Source organism: Neomonachus schauinslandi, chromosome 7 (genome assembly GCF_002201575.2).
Source record: "Neomonachus schauinslandi chromosome 7, ASM220157v2, whole genome shotgun sequence".
Lineage (NCBI taxonomy): Eukaryota > Metazoa > Chordata > Mammalia > Carnivora > Phocidae > Neomonachus > Neomonachus schauinslandi.
The window spans coordinates 23,136,378-23,153,187 of record NC_058409.1 but is presented as its reverse complement, the minus strand read 5'-3'; the positions used below and the strand labels follow the sequence as shown (position 1 = coordinate 23,153,187).

At 37.5% G+C, this 16,810-nt stretch overlaps 1 protein-coding gene across 5 annotated transcripts in view; it reads left to right on the top strand.

Moving 5' to 3' along the window:
- The window catches only part of RAPGEF6 (Rap guanine nucleotide exchange factor 6), a 198,932-nt gene that overhangs the window by 121,817 nt on the left and 60,305 nt on the right, over window positions 1–16,810 (top strand). For all 5 annotated transcript variants that reach the window (XM_044917076.1, XM_044917078.1, XM_044917077.1 and 2 more), the window contains exons 13-15: window positions 2,762–2,869; window positions 4,947–5,150; window positions 7,809–7,917. In XM_044917076.1, coding sequence (XP_044773011.1) covers window positions 2,762–2,869; window positions 4,947–5,150; window positions 7,809–7,917 — 421 coding nt within the window. The remainder of the gene's footprint in view (window positions 1–2,761; window positions 2,870–4,946; window positions 5,151–7,808; window positions 7,918–16,810) is intronic.

The window sequence follows — 16,810 nt, the reverse complement described above, 5'->3', positions numbered from 1 at the left end:
AATTAACTTCACCTAAAAAACATAGCTCTACTTAGTTACTTTTGTGGAAAAAAGCATGTTAAAAAGTGGATATAAGCCTTTAAAGTTAATAACTGAAGTAGTCTGTGGTATAGTTATAAACTCAGAAAACGTGAGAGCTGCATAAGAGTATTTTTGAACTTTATCAAAATGTTTGTTTCTGAAGGAGATCAGTAAAACACTTAAAACTTAATAGTTTAGAAAGAATATTCACCAAGTAAAATATTTTCAGGGGAGCTTAGATTGTTTGTAAGCCCCCAAATAGAAATATGTTGACTTTTGCGTTAAAGACTTCATAATCATTTTAAAACAATTAGTCTTTTAGATCTTAATATCTCTCTGTTGTGACTTATTTTAATCTACATTTAAGTTTTTTTTTTTTTTTGCATTAAACATTGTTTGCTATTTTAAATCATCTTACCTTATTTCACAGGCTGTTTGTACATTCAGTGGAAAGACTAGCAATACCTCAGCAAATTGGTAGGAAGTTCTTATTTTAAGAAAAATAAAAGTAGGGTCATAATTGCTTGGTATGTCTTTCTGAGTTACGTCTTTTTTTAAATTATTAACATATAATGTATTATTTGTTTCAGGGGTACAGGTGTGTGATTCATCAGTCTTAAACAATACACAGCGCTCAGCACAACACATACTCTCCCCAGTGTCCATCATCTGAGTTATATCTTAAAAGAAATAATTAGATGTACCTGGACTCTGGAATTCCATTGTTTAGGAAACTAAAGTGTTTTAAACTACAGGCTTGCCTCCCCACCCCCTTTGGAGTTACATGTAGTTACTTGAGTGCCTGAGGAGATAAAGGTATGCTGAAGAATGAGCAAAAATATGAGTGAGGGACAACTAGATATTCACATGCAAAAGAATGAAATTGGACCATTACCTTACACCATATACAAAATTAACTCAAAATGAGTCAGAGACCCTAAATACAGGAGCTAAGACTATAAAACTCTTAAAAGAAGAGGTTAAAAAATCATGACCTTCTTAAACTTTTTTATATTCATATGTATTGTTTAAATCTTTACAATGACGTGCTGTTTTTACAAAAATAAAACCTTTTCTTTTAAAACTTAAGAAAAACCATGACCTTGGATTTGAGATATGCTATCCAAAGCACAAACAACAAAGGACAAAAAACAGATAAATTAAACTTCATCAAAATTAAAGCCTTAAATTGAAAGAAAAGACAAGTGGAATGGAAGAAATATATTTGCAAATCTTATATCTGATAAGGGTCTAGTATCCAGAATGTATAAAGAACCCTTGCAGTTCAACAGCAAAAAGAGAACACAACATAGAAATGTGTTTGCTAGCCATTTATATTTCTTCTTTGGAAAATAGTCTATTCAAGCCTTTTGTCCAAGACTATTTTCCAAAGAAGATATATAAATGGCTAGCAAACACGTGAAAAAGATGTTCAACACCATTATTCATAGGGAAATGCAAAATCAAAACCACAGTGAGATTCTACTTCACACCGACTAGGATGGCTTTTAAAAAGGAAAGGAAGTAACAAGCATCGCCAAGGATATGGATGTGGAGAAAATGGAATTACCATACATTGTTGGTAGTAACGTAAAATGTTATAGCTGCTCTGGAAAACAGTTCGGCATTTCTTCAAAAAGTAAAACTTAGAATTACCAGATAGCCCCACAGTTCTCCTCCTAGGTATTTATCCATAAGAACTGAAAACAGGTATGCAAACAGAAACTTAGATACAGATGTTCATAGCACTACTGACAGTAGCCAAAAGGTAGAGACAACCCACACGTCCATAAACTGGTGGATGGGTAACAAACTGTGGTATAGCCATGTAATGAAATGTTACTCAGCCATAAAAGGGAAAAGTAGTACAAGCTGCAACATGGATGAACCTTGAAAACATAATGCTAAGTGAGAGAAGCCAGACACGAAAGGTCACATTTTGTATGAAATATCCAACATAGGCAAAATACACAGAGACAGAAAAGCATATTAGTGGCTGCTTGGAGAGAGGGCAGAAAGTGAGGTGGCTCCGTAACTGGAATGGGGTTTTCTTTTGGGGTGATAAAAATGTTCTGGAACTAGGGAGTGGTGATAGTTGCACACCATTGTGAATGTGCTAAATGCCACTGAGCTGTACACCTTAAAGTGTTTTAAATGGTGGCTTTTTTGTGTATTCTACCACAGCCTAAAAAATATATAACTTAAGTTACTTCCATTTTTAGGTGCATGATTCAGTTCAGCTTCCATTAACTTTTCTGTTAATCTGTGACGCAAAGTAAGCAAATCACTTTACAACTTTGAAAAGTCACAGTATAATGAAGTAAGTTCAGATGTGCTTATGTTAGGACTTTTGGTTAAACATGTGCTTGGCTATATAAACACTTTTGATACGATTGCCTCCCCTTAGAAGCTCACATTTTAGGATACTGTCTGAGGTATACATCCTGTGTACTTCTTACAGCATAGCATGCAGGTTTGTGGTGGGGGTTTTTTTGTCTGTTTTGTTTTTTCATGAGGGTACAGTCTTGGCGCTCTGTGTTGCTTGTGTCCCCCAGGAAACAAAAGGTCAAAATAAACCATGCCTCTCTGTAAGAATGAACCTTTTGCATGCAGGATAGGGGGTGAAGGGATTAGCCATAAAGCTCCGTCCACCCTCGGTTCTTGGACATGCTTTTGGAATATACTTCTGCAGAAAGAATGCCTCTCATAACTGTATGCTCCCTCCTTCATGTTTCCACAGGTGACACGGATTGTGTTATTATGGGTAAATAATCATTTTAATGATTTTGAAGGTGATCCTGCTATGACTCGATTTCTGGAGGAATTTGAAAAAAATCTGGAAGATACAGTAAGACTCAAAAGAATTTATCTTCTTCAAGGTTTAGGGATTTTCCTCATCCCCAAATAACAGCAACTCAGAACAACTTTTATCTTCTCCTGTGTCTTGAGTCTGCTCTGAGAACTCCACATTTATATTCTAGATTCTGCTCATTCTCTGCCACTAACCCAAGCGAAAATCAGGCTTCCTCCTGACTCTTCTATTTTCGTTTTAAGACTAATGAGAATGCTATCTCCAGTCACCCAAGCTTATGAACTCTTGTGTATATGTGGGCCCCCTCTCTCTTTTCCTTGAATTCCCTGACCCAGGTGTTCATTCGTTGCTAAAGTCACCTAAGTCACTAATTGTGGCAGTACCCATATTCCCTATAGTCCCTTTCTGTCTGCCATTCCTTTTTCAGCCTCATTTCATCATGCCTCATCTGTTATTACAACTAGCTAATTTTAGTTCTGGTATTTTTTCTAGTCCATTCTGTTGCCAAAGATTGTTTTTAAACTATAAATGAGATGAATATTTCTCTCTTTGTCAGTAAACTAAAGTATTTCCTACCAAAGTAATTCCTCATCCATATTCAGGTTCCTCACCTACATTTTCAGTCTTTTTATCTGTGCACCCTTGATTTTAACCAAGCAGATTATTTTATATTCTTTACCAGTTCTCAGGTTTGAATTCTTTTCTTCTAGTGTTGCTGTTTGAACTCTATGCAACTTTCAAGACCTATTTTATGTATCAGCGCTATATTAGGCATTCTGAGTCTCCCTTCTGCATGTGATTTCACTTGTTCCAAATATACAACACCTAAGATAATCCCCTCAAGGTCCTGTTAACTTTCACAGTTGCTATTTATAATTCCATTTACTCTGTCACGTAAAAACTTTGAACTGCAACTGGATTTATGTCCTCCAACTTGAAATTTTAGGAAGTAAATTAATAATCAGCTCAGGAGTTAGTTTGCCTGAATTAACATTCAAATTATACCACTTGTTAGGCATGTAAACTTGGACAAGTAGCCCAGCCCTTTATGCAATTGTCTTTACAAGTAGTAGCCCCTAGTTTCTGGGGATTGTTATAAGGATTATAATGAGCTAATGAATGTAACAGTCTGGGGGGAAAAAAAAACCTGGCACATTGCAAATGCCCAAGGACCATTGCTGTTACTCAGAGTGTAAGTGGATTGAGTTGAAAAAGGGATTTCTAGATTTCTGGCAGATTTCTGTCCGTTCCCTTACCTCTTAGTTCCTGTAGCCTTCTCAGCAGCCCTTCAGCTCTGTGCAAAATGGGAAGAATGAACAGAGACAGGAGAACTTGATTAAGAGGATGTAGAAGCTTACCACCATCATTTGGGTTTTCCATTGGGCTAATGGAAAATAGATATTGCCTTACAATCATGGGATTTCTTTTTTGATATCATTCAGTCATCAGGTATTTATTCAGTTCTACTTTATACTTCCAAGGTGTTGGGAGTATAGGATCAGAACAGGTGTAAGGCTTGGCCCCTGTCCTGAAGAAACTTTAGCTGCTTTTTATGGGCATGAGATTTACACATACTATGCTATTTGAGAATAGTTGAATATTAAATTGGTATTAAAATCTGAAAGTGAGAATATTACTAAGGTTAAGAAAGATCTAAAATAATACAGGAATAATAAACCCAGAAGAGGTAGGGACTTGAATGAATCTTTCAGTATGACTGTATTCAGAAAGGTGGTTCAGGTCTTTTAAGGTTTTAAATGAAGGTTTATAAAGATTCTGGATTTATGTAATAGCCAGGAGATGAGCAAGGTAGGAAAGTTCAGGCCATGAGAAGTAATGTTTTGTCTTCCCTCTCTAAATGAGACATCATTTTAAACTCTTTTCTAACCTGTGATTATCGAGCAGTTTTTAAAAACTGTATTGCGAGATCATCTTCTTGACAGTGCTCTGGGGTAGAAGTTTTCCCTCCTGTTTTATTTATGCTGGCTTACATGTTCTTTAATCTGTATTTCATCAAGGTAACTCAGATTCTAATAATTTTAGGTGATTTTTAAAAGCCTATAGGAATAGATACATAAATTTATGTACATTATACCCTTTTTTACTTTTTTAGAAAATGAATGGTCATCTCCGGTTATTGAATATTGCCTGTGCTGCAAAGGCCAAATGGAGACAGGTGGTGCTGCAAAAGGCTTCCCGGGAGTCCCCTCTACATTTCAGCCTTAACGGAGGGAGTGAGAAGGGGTTTGGTATTTTTGTTGAAGGAGTAGAACCTAGTAGCAAAGCTGCTGATGCTGGACTGAAACGTGGTGATCAGGTAAGTAAATAACCACCCACATGAATTAAAACCTTTTTGGAAGTAATATGTCTGCTGCTTTTTTCACATGTGATATTTCTTCAAGTAAGCATGATCCACTTAAGGAAATACAAATAAACATTAAAATGAGGGGTGCCTGGGTGGCTCAGTCGGTTAAGTGTCTGCCTTCAGCTGAGGTTGTGATCTCGGGGTCTAGGGATCGAATCCCTGCTCAGTAGGGAGTCTGTTTCTCCCTCTGCCCCCCCCCCCCACTTGTGCTTGCTTGTGTGCGTGCCCTCTCTCTCAAATGAATGAAATCTTTTTAAAAATAAAAAAAATAAAAATTTAAATGTAAGTGGCCGAAGATTACCATAAGTGATGGTTCCAGCTTAAAAGGTGTTCATCTGGTAACAGACCTACATGCATAAGCAGAGGAAGCCAGGTGAGAGACTAGGAGAAAGGAGACACTAGGAAGAAGTTGGTGGGGATTTATTCTCTCCATTAAGACTTCAGGTAGCTAAAGAGCGAGTAATGTGTTCCCAGATGTGATTCCTGACAACCTTGTTACTAAAAAATGTAATTCCTAAGCCCACCTCAGTTCTGTTAATCGTACTAGTCACATTCTCCAGAGATGAGCTCTAGGAATCTGTGTTTTTACCACAGCTCTCTAGGTGATTCTCAGGCACACCAAAGAGCAGTTTTTCAAGTTCAGGTGAATCACTTGGGAAGGTTATGTTTTCCCATTTTAAAATTCTACTAGTTCATTTACTCATTTAGAATGTAGCTTTATTTAACTTTTAACCATACTAATGCACTTTCCTTTTAAAATAATGAATGCATTCACATTATAAAAAGTTCTACACTGCAGAGCAGGGGTTCTCAACCGGGAGTGATTTTCTCCCTCAGGAAACATTTGGCATGTCTGGAGATATTTTTGATTCTCATGACCTAGGGGTTGCTACTCGGATCTAGTGGATAGAGGCTAAGGATGCTGCTGAGCAGCCTACAACACGCTGCAACAGTGCATCCCTCACAATAAAGAGTTATCCAGCCCAAATATCAAAGGATTAAGAAACTGATTTAGAGTTACAATGATCCTCTTCTTCCCCTAAGGGAAATTTTAAAAATAGAGATTTCTGGGCCTAACTCCGCTGTAGTCATTAAGAATATCTAGTAGCTAGAATTCTAGAGTCAGTGTATTTATTGTTCTAGTATTTTATTTTAAATACATTTAAGCATCTCATTCTTCACAGAAAAGAAAACCATAAAATCAAATGATTTCATTCTTGAGAGAAAATTTATCAGCTTTTTACTTCTTTCCTCAGTCTTCCCAGTTATTTTTAAATTATCCGAAATTTTAGATTAGCTATTAAGTCATTTTTAACATTGTTTATCTTAAGAATACTTTTGACATTTGCATTAAGTTTCGTGAGTTTATCACTAACAACCATGTAGACATTTATAACTGTCTTACTGATGTCATTGATCACCTCCATTTCATCTATGCCCTGTGTCTCCATTATTGTGTTTCATTTCACAGTTGTCTTCTAGTACTACTGGTACCTTTTCTAGTACTTTTCTCAAAAAGGGCCAATAGGTACTATAGTTTTATGTGTCCTTGCATGTCTGATAATGCTCTTGTTCAGTGGAGTATAATATTCTTTGGTCAGTTATTTTTTTTCCCTGAGAACTTTGATGTTAGAGAAAAGTATCACATTATTTTAGTATGGCCCAAGAGAAGTCCAAGCCAATCTTTATTTTTCTTTTCTAGCTTTGTTTAAGTTTGTACCACCACCCACTACTACACAGTGATGCTTACAGATTCTTTGTTCTCTGTCCTTGGAATTCAAAATTTTCATTGGGCTGTGTTAAGTCTCTTTATTATCTTTTCATGGTACTAGATGAACCAGTTCAGTATGTAGACTCAAGACTTTTTTCAACTCTGAATTTTACTTCTGTGATTTTTTTTTTTTTCTTTTCATAGTATTTTGCTTCTCAATCTTTCTTTTATCCTGTTGGAATCATTGTGTCAATCCCTGATATCTGTCCTGTACGCTCCTTTTTTTTTTTTTCCTTTATGTTTATCTCTTTATCCTTTTTTGTTAGAACTAGTATTTTTTAAGAAACTTTATGTATGGTTTTGAGGTACAGCCAAGTTTGGGAAGCCCTGCTGTGAAGGTTGAGCCGTGTCATGTGGAAGAACTCATCACAGTGGTGCTTTTTGCTTGGCTTGCTGGTTCATTCATTGTCAGGAAATACATAGATGTCTTCAGAGTATCACTTTCGAATGAGTTATCTCTCTTAAATGGAGTAAATTTGCATTTAGAGATTTCAATAAAATTTGCGCATATATACACAGGCACTAATTTTTATCATCTGATCTGACATTAAAATTTTTCCTTCATATATAAGCCATACTGTGTTTTTTTAAAAAAAGTCTTCAGTATGATCTTAGAGGGAATGCACTTTCAAAAAATGTTTTTAGTAGATATTTGGGGAAATACAATAAAGAGAAAAATAATTAAGTAGTAACCCCACTTCTCACAGAGATAACCATTGTTCACATATGGTGGGTGCATTTTGTTCAAGTTTCATTTTTTTCACCATTAAACTTAAGGTTGCAGAAGTAACTAATATTGTTTTTGTCATAATTTATGTTTTACAAATGCTTTTCTCAAGATAATGGAAGTAAATGGACAAAACTTTGAAAATATTACATTTGTGAAGGCCCTTGAAATTTTAAGGAATAATACTCATCTTGCACTTACTGTGAAGACCAACATTTTTGGTGAGTTTTGTTGTAAAAACTGAGGCTTTTTGTTTGTTTTTTGGTTTGTTTGGTAATAAAGAAAAAAGGTATTACAATGAAAAAAATAGTAAAATGTAAACAGGTTCTCTCTGAGCTCTTAAATAAACATTTTTAGGGTCCTTAATGTTGAGATATGGTACTATGTATTCTAGAATTTTCGTTTTTCATTATTTGTATTATTTTGATGTTTTAGAAATAAGATTTAAAATAGGTGTAGAAGTATGTTCAGTTAGTCATTTATGAAATGTCTTCTGAGGAGGTATTATGTACTTTGCTGGGAGGCACAGTGAGTGAAACTTAGAATGATCTGAATGAAGCATAAAAGTCACAGTCGTTTATTTCCCCTGCTAATGTGCACATCATAGTACTGCTAAAGTTTTAACTGCCTTTCTGAAATAAAATATGAATGCCAGATTAGCTGTTCCGTGAAAATAAATGGAGGAAAACAATCAGTGAACTCCAGATTTTTAATAATGGTGTACTCTACCTTTCTATGTAAAAATGCTGATTACTGTGTCTGCAGTGTGTTTTGATCATGCTCCTGTTTGAATGAAGCAAAGACTAAGCTTGTACTTGCATTTTGTTTTCTTTTAGGGAAGACTTACTGTAGCTTCATTTCATTAGATACCAGAGGATATTCTCTGAAATTCTGAGAAGGGCAACAATAAAAACAGTATAATAATTTGAAAATTATCGAAGAAAATTTAAGGGTCTTTATGAAGTAAGGGGGAAAAATTCATATGGGTCATTTTGGTTGCAATTTGAAAACTAGGAGTTGAATTTAAAAGCTGTGCCTATGGAAAAGGAAGTGTGTTTTAATTTTTCACTTTGACTCCTCCTTATACTGCACTTAGTCATAGTGAAAAATGAAACATTTGGTATTTTTCCTCTTTTCACTTGAGTCCTTTCTACTGAATTATGTCCTCTTAAATCTGATACATAACTGTCTATTTGCAGTTTCTCAATACTATACTTTTTAGTGTAAAATAAGTAAGCCTTCACAGTTTCTGGATTTCTTGAGTTTGAACTAGTATCTAGAAACAAAACTTGTGGGTTAAATTTAAAAGATTCTGATTTTGTAAAAAGGAAAGCAGAGCTTGCTCTGACACTTAGAGCAAATGATTCTCCAAGCTTGACTTTCTCCAGCTGTACTTCATAAGGCTCTTATACAGATCAAACACCTTTAACTTTTTCTGCCAGCATGTAATAATTACTAAATGGTATCAACTATTATGTATAAAAACATAGAGATAGTAAGTTTGGTGGTTAATACCATGACCCCTGGAAGACAGAAAAAGGAGATCTGAAGGATATAAAAGGCAGAGAAGCCACAACCTTAGAACTCCTTGAGTGGTGAGAAACAACTGCCCAGCAGAACTCTAGATTGGATGTGGCACAGGGTAGGCATGATGTGGTACTGCAAAAGGGGCCCGTGTCCTCCACACCTTGTTCCTTATCCTAGGCAAAGTATGGTCAGCGACTTTTACCCCAAACAAAACACCTAAGAGTATCTCGAAGGAATATTAATAAAACATTTGTAAAAATGGAGCATTTTAGTCTGGATGTCATACCTGGAATAAAGTCCTAATAACTCTGGCATTGCAATGAAGAAAAGTTGCACAGTTAGGTCATCCTGTATAGAACTCACAGTCAGAACACCTGCAAGTAGGAGGGGTCCCCAGGTGGCTCAGTCAGTTAAGCGTCTGCCTTCAGCTCAGGTCATGATCCCAGGGTCCTGGGATCGAGTCCCACATTGGGCTCCCTGCTTAGTGGGGCATGTGCTTGTTGCTTTCCTCTGCTACTTCCTCTGCTTGTGTGTGTGCATGCGTGCATGCGTGTACTGTCTCTCTCTTTCTCAAATAAAATCTTTTTAAAAGAGAGAGAGAAAGAAACAAACACCTACAATTAGGAAAACTGACCAGAAGACAGATTTGTTTAGATGATACCAGAGCAAACCATATTTGGTCATTTTGTGTTAATTAAAACTGATAGCCAGGCATAGGAGAATCAGGATCATTGAGGAAGCATGGTGGGGAACCTAATAAGTAAGCTTACAGATTCTGGAGAAAATAGTTAAAGAAGAGAGAAAAAAAACATTTCCAGAACTGTGTTCAGAGAGATTTAAAAATTTATCTCTTAAACAAGAACAGGGTATTAGGAAAAAAGGAACAGTCCCTGAGAAAGAAAGAACTCAGAGTGACTTAAAACATGGCAGCAAAGACAAAAACATTCTGTAGAGGGAGTAGGTAATAAAGTTGAGGAAGTCTCCCAGACTATAGAACAACAACAATAAATAGCATTGAGCATTATTCCAGGAAATCTGAAAGAAAATGTGGAGAACAAAGTATTCATGCAACAGTAGTAGAGACTATCCCAGAGTGAAAGAAGGATGTGACTCTTCTAATTCAAAGGTCCACCTAAGATCTGTGCAAAATGAATTAAAGAAACTTGTTTTAACATTCTGTTTCCAGTATTGGCTGAGAACAACCAGGAAAGTTAGACTAAATATAAAAAGTAGCTACGACGAAGTATAAAAATTCAAGAAGAGAGCTAAGAACTACCTGACACAGAACAGAGAGAGAATCAGACCAGAAAGAGGTGAGCTGGAGCTGTATGTGCTCTGGGACATTCACCAGTACAGAAAAGCACCGAAGAGACAGCCTTTTTGGGCAATGGACTCCCAGGAAAAGGCTAAAGAGTTGGAATCCTGCAGTTGCTAGGAGAACAAAGTCTGCATGTGTCACATCCCTTCCTCCCCCTGCACTGAAACTACCCCAAAAGGATGCCTTTTTTTCCATGGACATTTTCAGTCCATAGATTGTAGCTGAGAAAAGGAACTGCTGGATAAAGTATTACAGGTTTCTAGTTTAGAGAGCCCACCAGGGCCAGACCACTCTCGCATAACAGCCTTTATTGAGGATTGGGACCTTGAACAGCTAACTCTGAAGAGGATGCGGCTGTACTCTAAACAGCTCAGAAGGACCTCAAGTTTTGGCCCTGTCTCAGCCCCAGATGTTAGGTGCCTGGCAAAAGAACATAAAAATCCTCTTTTGAGGATTCTAGCAGTAACCTCTTATTTGTAATAATAATTTTTCAAGTACAGAGTCAAGCAAACAAAGATTTTGAGGCTCTCTTAAAAGTCAGTGTAATCCACAACCAACAGAACTAGAGGAGCTCCAGAATATCAAACACAGACTGTGAGGTAACTGTCTTATATCTGTAAAGATAAAAATCAAATTAAGGGTTCCATTTACAGGTGAGATGGAGTAAACACATGCCACCCTTTATTTCCCCACTAAGATCAACAATAAAACCTGGCCAGAATCGTGATCCACCCATTGAAGAACTTGGAAAATTCAAAGTCCCACTACCAGCAGTGAATTAATCCTTTTTTTTTTTTTTTTTTTTTAAAATCCAGTATCTCCTGAGCTGAGCTGGCAAGCTGAAACCTGGATGTGTGCAAACTAATAAAGATTCAGGAAAAAGCTGATTTGAGGAGTAAGAAAGGGAATTCCCACAGGTTTTTTTTTTTCCCCCTCTTTTTTTCCTCCATTCTGTCAGGCCTCAGCCACCAAGTAATCCAGTAGCAGTGACAGTAGCCTGCAACACAAGGTTGCACAAGCCAGAATTCTGAGGGAGGGGAACCTTCTTCACCCTTTAGTGGAGCTGTGGCTCCAAGAAGGCAAGGCCAACTTCATTGTTGTTTTCCCACACTCTCTCTGCCCTCCTCTTCCTTGGCCCCTAAAGTGCTACAGTGGGCAGTTTATTAGTTTATTTCTAGAGGACTGAAAAGGTTAACCTAAGGATAGTAGGTTGATAACTGAGATGGAGGAAGGAGACAACCCATAAAGTTGTTTATGAGATCCTGGGCTCACCTCCATCCTTTGTGTGTGTGGATGTGATCCTACTTAGCATACCAGAGACTTGGAGAACTGACATGCCAGTAGACACACCTCTGCCCAGGTGCCAGACTGAGTAGTGGCACAAAGCAGACAGATGGAGATAGCACTCCAAAGCTTTCCAAATTGAACACGGGAACCACAGCCCACAGAAAGCTGAACACAGATAGCATCATGTTCCATAACTTATAAACAGGACTCAGAGCAATTTTAACTACAACAAGGATCCCTTAGTACAAGTCTCTCTATTTTGTTTGGGCTTGGTGGAACTTTTGATTTTGTGCATTGACGTCTCATCACTTCAGAAATCTTGTGGCCATTATGACTTGAGATACTGCCTGTGCTACTATGTCTTCTTTCCGTGTGAGAGATCCTTTACTTACGTGTTAAAAGATGTGTGTCCCATGCATCTCTTAGCGTCTGTTCTGTTCTTTCCGTTTTTTTCCCCTACTTGGGCTTCAGTTTGGGTATTTTCTTTTTTTTTTTTTTTTTTTTTAAAGATTTTATTTATTTATTTGAGAGAGAGAGAACGAGAGAGAGTGAGTACATGAGAGGGGGGAGGGTCGGAGGGAGAAGCAGACCCCCCGCTGAGCAGGGAGCCCGATGCGGGACTCGATCCCGGGACTCCAGGATCACGACCTGAGCCGAAGGCAGTCGCCCAACCAACTGAGCCACCCAGGCGCCCCAGTTTGGGTATTTTCTAATGACCTGCGTTTAAGCAAAGTTTTCCTATTTTCTCCTGTGTCCAGTCTGCTGTTGAATCCATGCAGTGACTTAATTTTAGATAATTAACTTTTTAGTTCTAGAATTCCCATTTGAATCTCTTTTATAAATTCCAGTTCTCTGTTCCACCATGTCTTCATCCATTTGATCTCTTCCCTATATTTTCTTTAATTTATTTATAATGGTTATTACAAAACTCTGTGTGTTAATTCCAAAATTGGGTTTTTATTCTCTGTGCCCCCTCCCTTCCCAGTTATCATTGTGTCTTATTTTGTGTGTCTTACAAATTTTTTTTTTTTTTTGGTATACTGTACTTAGTATATAAAGAAACCTAAGCAAGTAGGGAAATTAATATTTTTTCATAGAAAGGATTTGCCATTTCCTCTGGTTAAGCATGTAAATAAGGTAAGGGGAATTGGGCTGGGTGAGGCTGGGTTACAAAGTTACTTAAAATGTATCCAGGTTTTAAACTGAGAGTGAGATTTGTCATGAGCTTGATGCAGGCCCCATCTCTAATGGAACTTTGAGCGCAGAGAGATTGTGGGAAATTGTACTCTGCTTTGTCGGCCTTGTCCTCCTACCCTCACCCCCAATCTCTACCTAAGGCATGGCTTTTGGTTCAGAGTCTGGTGGCTTTTTGTCTTTTTTTTTGTTTAAGTTCAGCCCTTCAGAGATTTTGAGCTTTGCTTTTGAGCCTCCCTCCCCAAGCAGGTAAATATGTCATGTGTTTGTTGCACATCCATCCCTGTTGTGTGACTTTGTCTCCTAAGTACCGTGAGACTATACAAAATTTCCAACCAGTCCCCAGCCTCCTACATTGTCTTAAGAGTAGTTATGTCCCATGGAGGAAGGCAGCACTGCTTGGGGCTTCTTTGTATTCCAGTTTTTAGGCCAGTACTTGAAGCCCTTAGAAATTATTTTTCCTCAAGTAGAGTCCCTTTACCTCATTGCCACTTCGAGTTTAGAGAAGAAAACAACAGGCAATCTCAGTTGACCATCTTCTTGCCTTGGAATTTTAGCTCATCTCTTCCTCTTAGCTTTCACAGCTTTCTGACATCTTTGAAAAATCTCACCACTCAGATAATTAATTCTTAGCATTTTAATGTTTTAATAAAAGTAATACATGTGTATGTTTTGAAAATTAAAACATTAAAGAAAGGTATACAGTGGACCCTACTGTGTACAGTATTCTGGATCTTTGCACAGGAGTTGGTAAAGATTTATTTCTTATGAATTGTTGAATAGAAATCTATTGCAGTATTATTATAATCTGTTGAACTAATGTGATATTGATGGGTGTTTTAGGTTGTTTCTAGTTTTTGCTGTTTATAGTGTTGAAATAAAAATCCTTTGTACTTTTATGCTTATACCTGTAAGATAAATTTCTCATAGTGGAATTAATTTTGACAATACTGCACTTTGACTTTCCAAAAGTTTATCCCAATCTACACACACTTTTATTTACCATTGTATAAGAATGCTGCTGCCGTGGGTATAATCAACTTTATGGTTATTGATGCACATTTTTTTAAATTTTATTTTATTATGTTAGTCACCATATAATACATCACCAGTTTTTGATGCAGTGATCCGCGATTCATTGTTTTCGTACAACACCCAGTGCTCCATACAGTACGTGCCCTCCTTAATACCCATCACCGGGCTGACCCATCCCTCACCCCCCTCCCCTCTAAAACCCTCAGTTTGTTTCTCGGAGCCCATAGTCTCTCATAGTTCATCTCTCCTTCCGATTTCCCCCCCTTCATTTTTCCCTCCCTTCTCCTAATGTCCTCCATGCTATTCCTTATGTTCCACAAATAAGTGAAACCATATGATAATTGACTTTCTCTGCTTGAATTATTTCACTTAGCATAATCTCCTCCAGTCCCATCCATGTTGATGTAAAAGTTGGGTATTCATCCTTTCTGATGGCTGAGTAATATTCCATTGTGTATATGGACCACATTTTTTTTTATCCATTCATCTGTTGAAGGGCATCTCAGCTCTTTCCACAGTTTGGCTATTGTGGACATTGCTGCTATGAACACTGGGGTGCATATGGCCCTTCTTTTCACTACATCTGTGTCTTTGGGGTAAATGCCGAGTAGTGCAATTGCTGGGTCATAGGGTAGCTCTGTTTTTAATTTTTTGAGGAATCTCCACACTGTTTTCCAAAGTGGCTGTACCAACTTGCATTCCCACCAACGGTGTAAGAGGGTTCCCCTTTCTCCATAACCTCTGTAACATTTGTCGTTTCTTGCCTTGTCAATTTTTGCCATTCTTACGGTGTAAGGTGGTATCTCAGTGTGGTTTTGATTTGAATTTCCCTGATGGCTAATGATGATGAACATTTTTTCATGTGTCTGTTAGCCATTTGTATGTCTTCTTTAGAGAAGTGTCTGTTCATGTCTTCTGCCCATTCTTTGACTTGATTATTTGTTTTTTGGGTGTTGAGTTTGAGAAGTTCTTTATAGATCTTGGATACCAGCCCTTTATCTGTAGTGTCATTTGCAAATATCTTCTCCCATTCTGTGGGTTGTCTCTTTGTTGACTGTTTCCTTTGCTGTGCAGAAGCTTTTTATCTTGATGAAGTCCCAAAAGTTCATTTTTGCTTTTGTCTCACTAGCCTTTGGAGATGTATCTTGAAAGAAGTTGCTGTGGGCGATGTCAAAGAGGTTACTGCCTATGTTCTCCTCTAGGATTTTGATGGATTCCTGTCTCACATTGAGGTCTTTCATCCATTTTGAGTTTATTTTTGTGTATGGTGTTAGAGAATGGTCGAGTTTCATTCTTCTGTATATAGCTGTCCAGTTTTTCCAGCACTATTTATTGAAGAGACCGTCTTTTTTCCACTGCATATTTTTTCCTGTTTTGTCGAAGATTACTTGACCATAGAGTTGAGGGTCCAAATCTGAGCTCCCTATTCTGTTCCATTGGTCTATATGTCTGTTTTTGTGCCAGTACCATGCTGTCTTGGTGATCACTGCTTTGTAATATAGCTTGAAATCGGGCAGCGTGATGCCCCCAGTTCTGTTTTTCTTTTTCAACATTTCCTTGGTGATTTCAGGGTCTTTTCTGATTCCATACAAATTTTAGGATTGTTTGTTCCAGCACTTTGAAAAATGTCATTGGAATTTTGATCGGGATGGCGTGGAAGGTATAGATTGCTCTGGGTAGCATAGACATTTTAACAATGTTTATTCTTCCGATCCATGAGCATGGAATGTTTTTCCATCTTTTTGTGTCTTCTTCAATTTCTTTCATGAGTGTTTTGTAGTTCCTAGAGTCTAAACCCTTTACCTCTTTGGTTAGGTTTATTCCGAGGTATCTTATGGTTTTTGGTGCTATTATAAATGTAATCGTTTCTCTAATTTCTCTTTCCACAGTTGCATTGTTAGTGTGTAAGAAAGCAGCTGATTTCTGTGCATTGATTTTGTATCCTGCCACATTACTGAATTGCTGGATGAGTTCTAGTAATTTGGGGGTGGAGTCTTTTGGGTTTTCCCTATAAAGTACCATGTCATCTGCGAAGAGAGAGAGTTTGACGACTTCTTTGCCATTTTGAATAATTTTTATTTCTTTTTGTTGTCTGGTTGCTGTTGCTAGGACTTCTAGTACTATGTTGAACAATAGTGGCAAGAGTGGGCATCCTTGTTATGTTCCTGATCTTAAGGGAAAGGCTCTCAGCTTTTCCCCATTGAGGATGATATTCGCTGTGGGTTTTTCATAGATGGATTTTATGAACTTGAGGAATGTTCCCTCTATCCCTGTAGTCTGAAGAGTTTTAATCAGGAAAGGATGCTGTATTTTGTCAAATGCTTTTTCTGCATCAACTGAGAGGACCATGTGGTTCTTCTCTCTCTTCTTATTAATGTGTTCTATCACATTGATTTGCGAATGTTGAACCACCCTTGCATCCCAGAGATAAATCCCACTTGGTCGTGGTGGATGATCCTTTTAATGTATTGTTGGATCCTGTTAGCTAGGATTTGGTTGAGGATTTTGGAATCCATATTCATCAGGGATATCGGTCTGAAATTCTCTTTTTTGATGGGGGTCTTTGCCTGATTGGGGGATTAAGGTAATGCTGGCCTCAGAGAATGAGTCTGGAAGCTTTCCTTCTGTTTCTGTTTTTTGAAACAGCTTCAGGAGAATAGGTATTACTCCTTCTTTGAATGTTTGGTAGAATTCCCCAGGGAATCCCATCAGTGATGCATATTTCATGATGAGAGAAGTTGAGCACCTTTTTT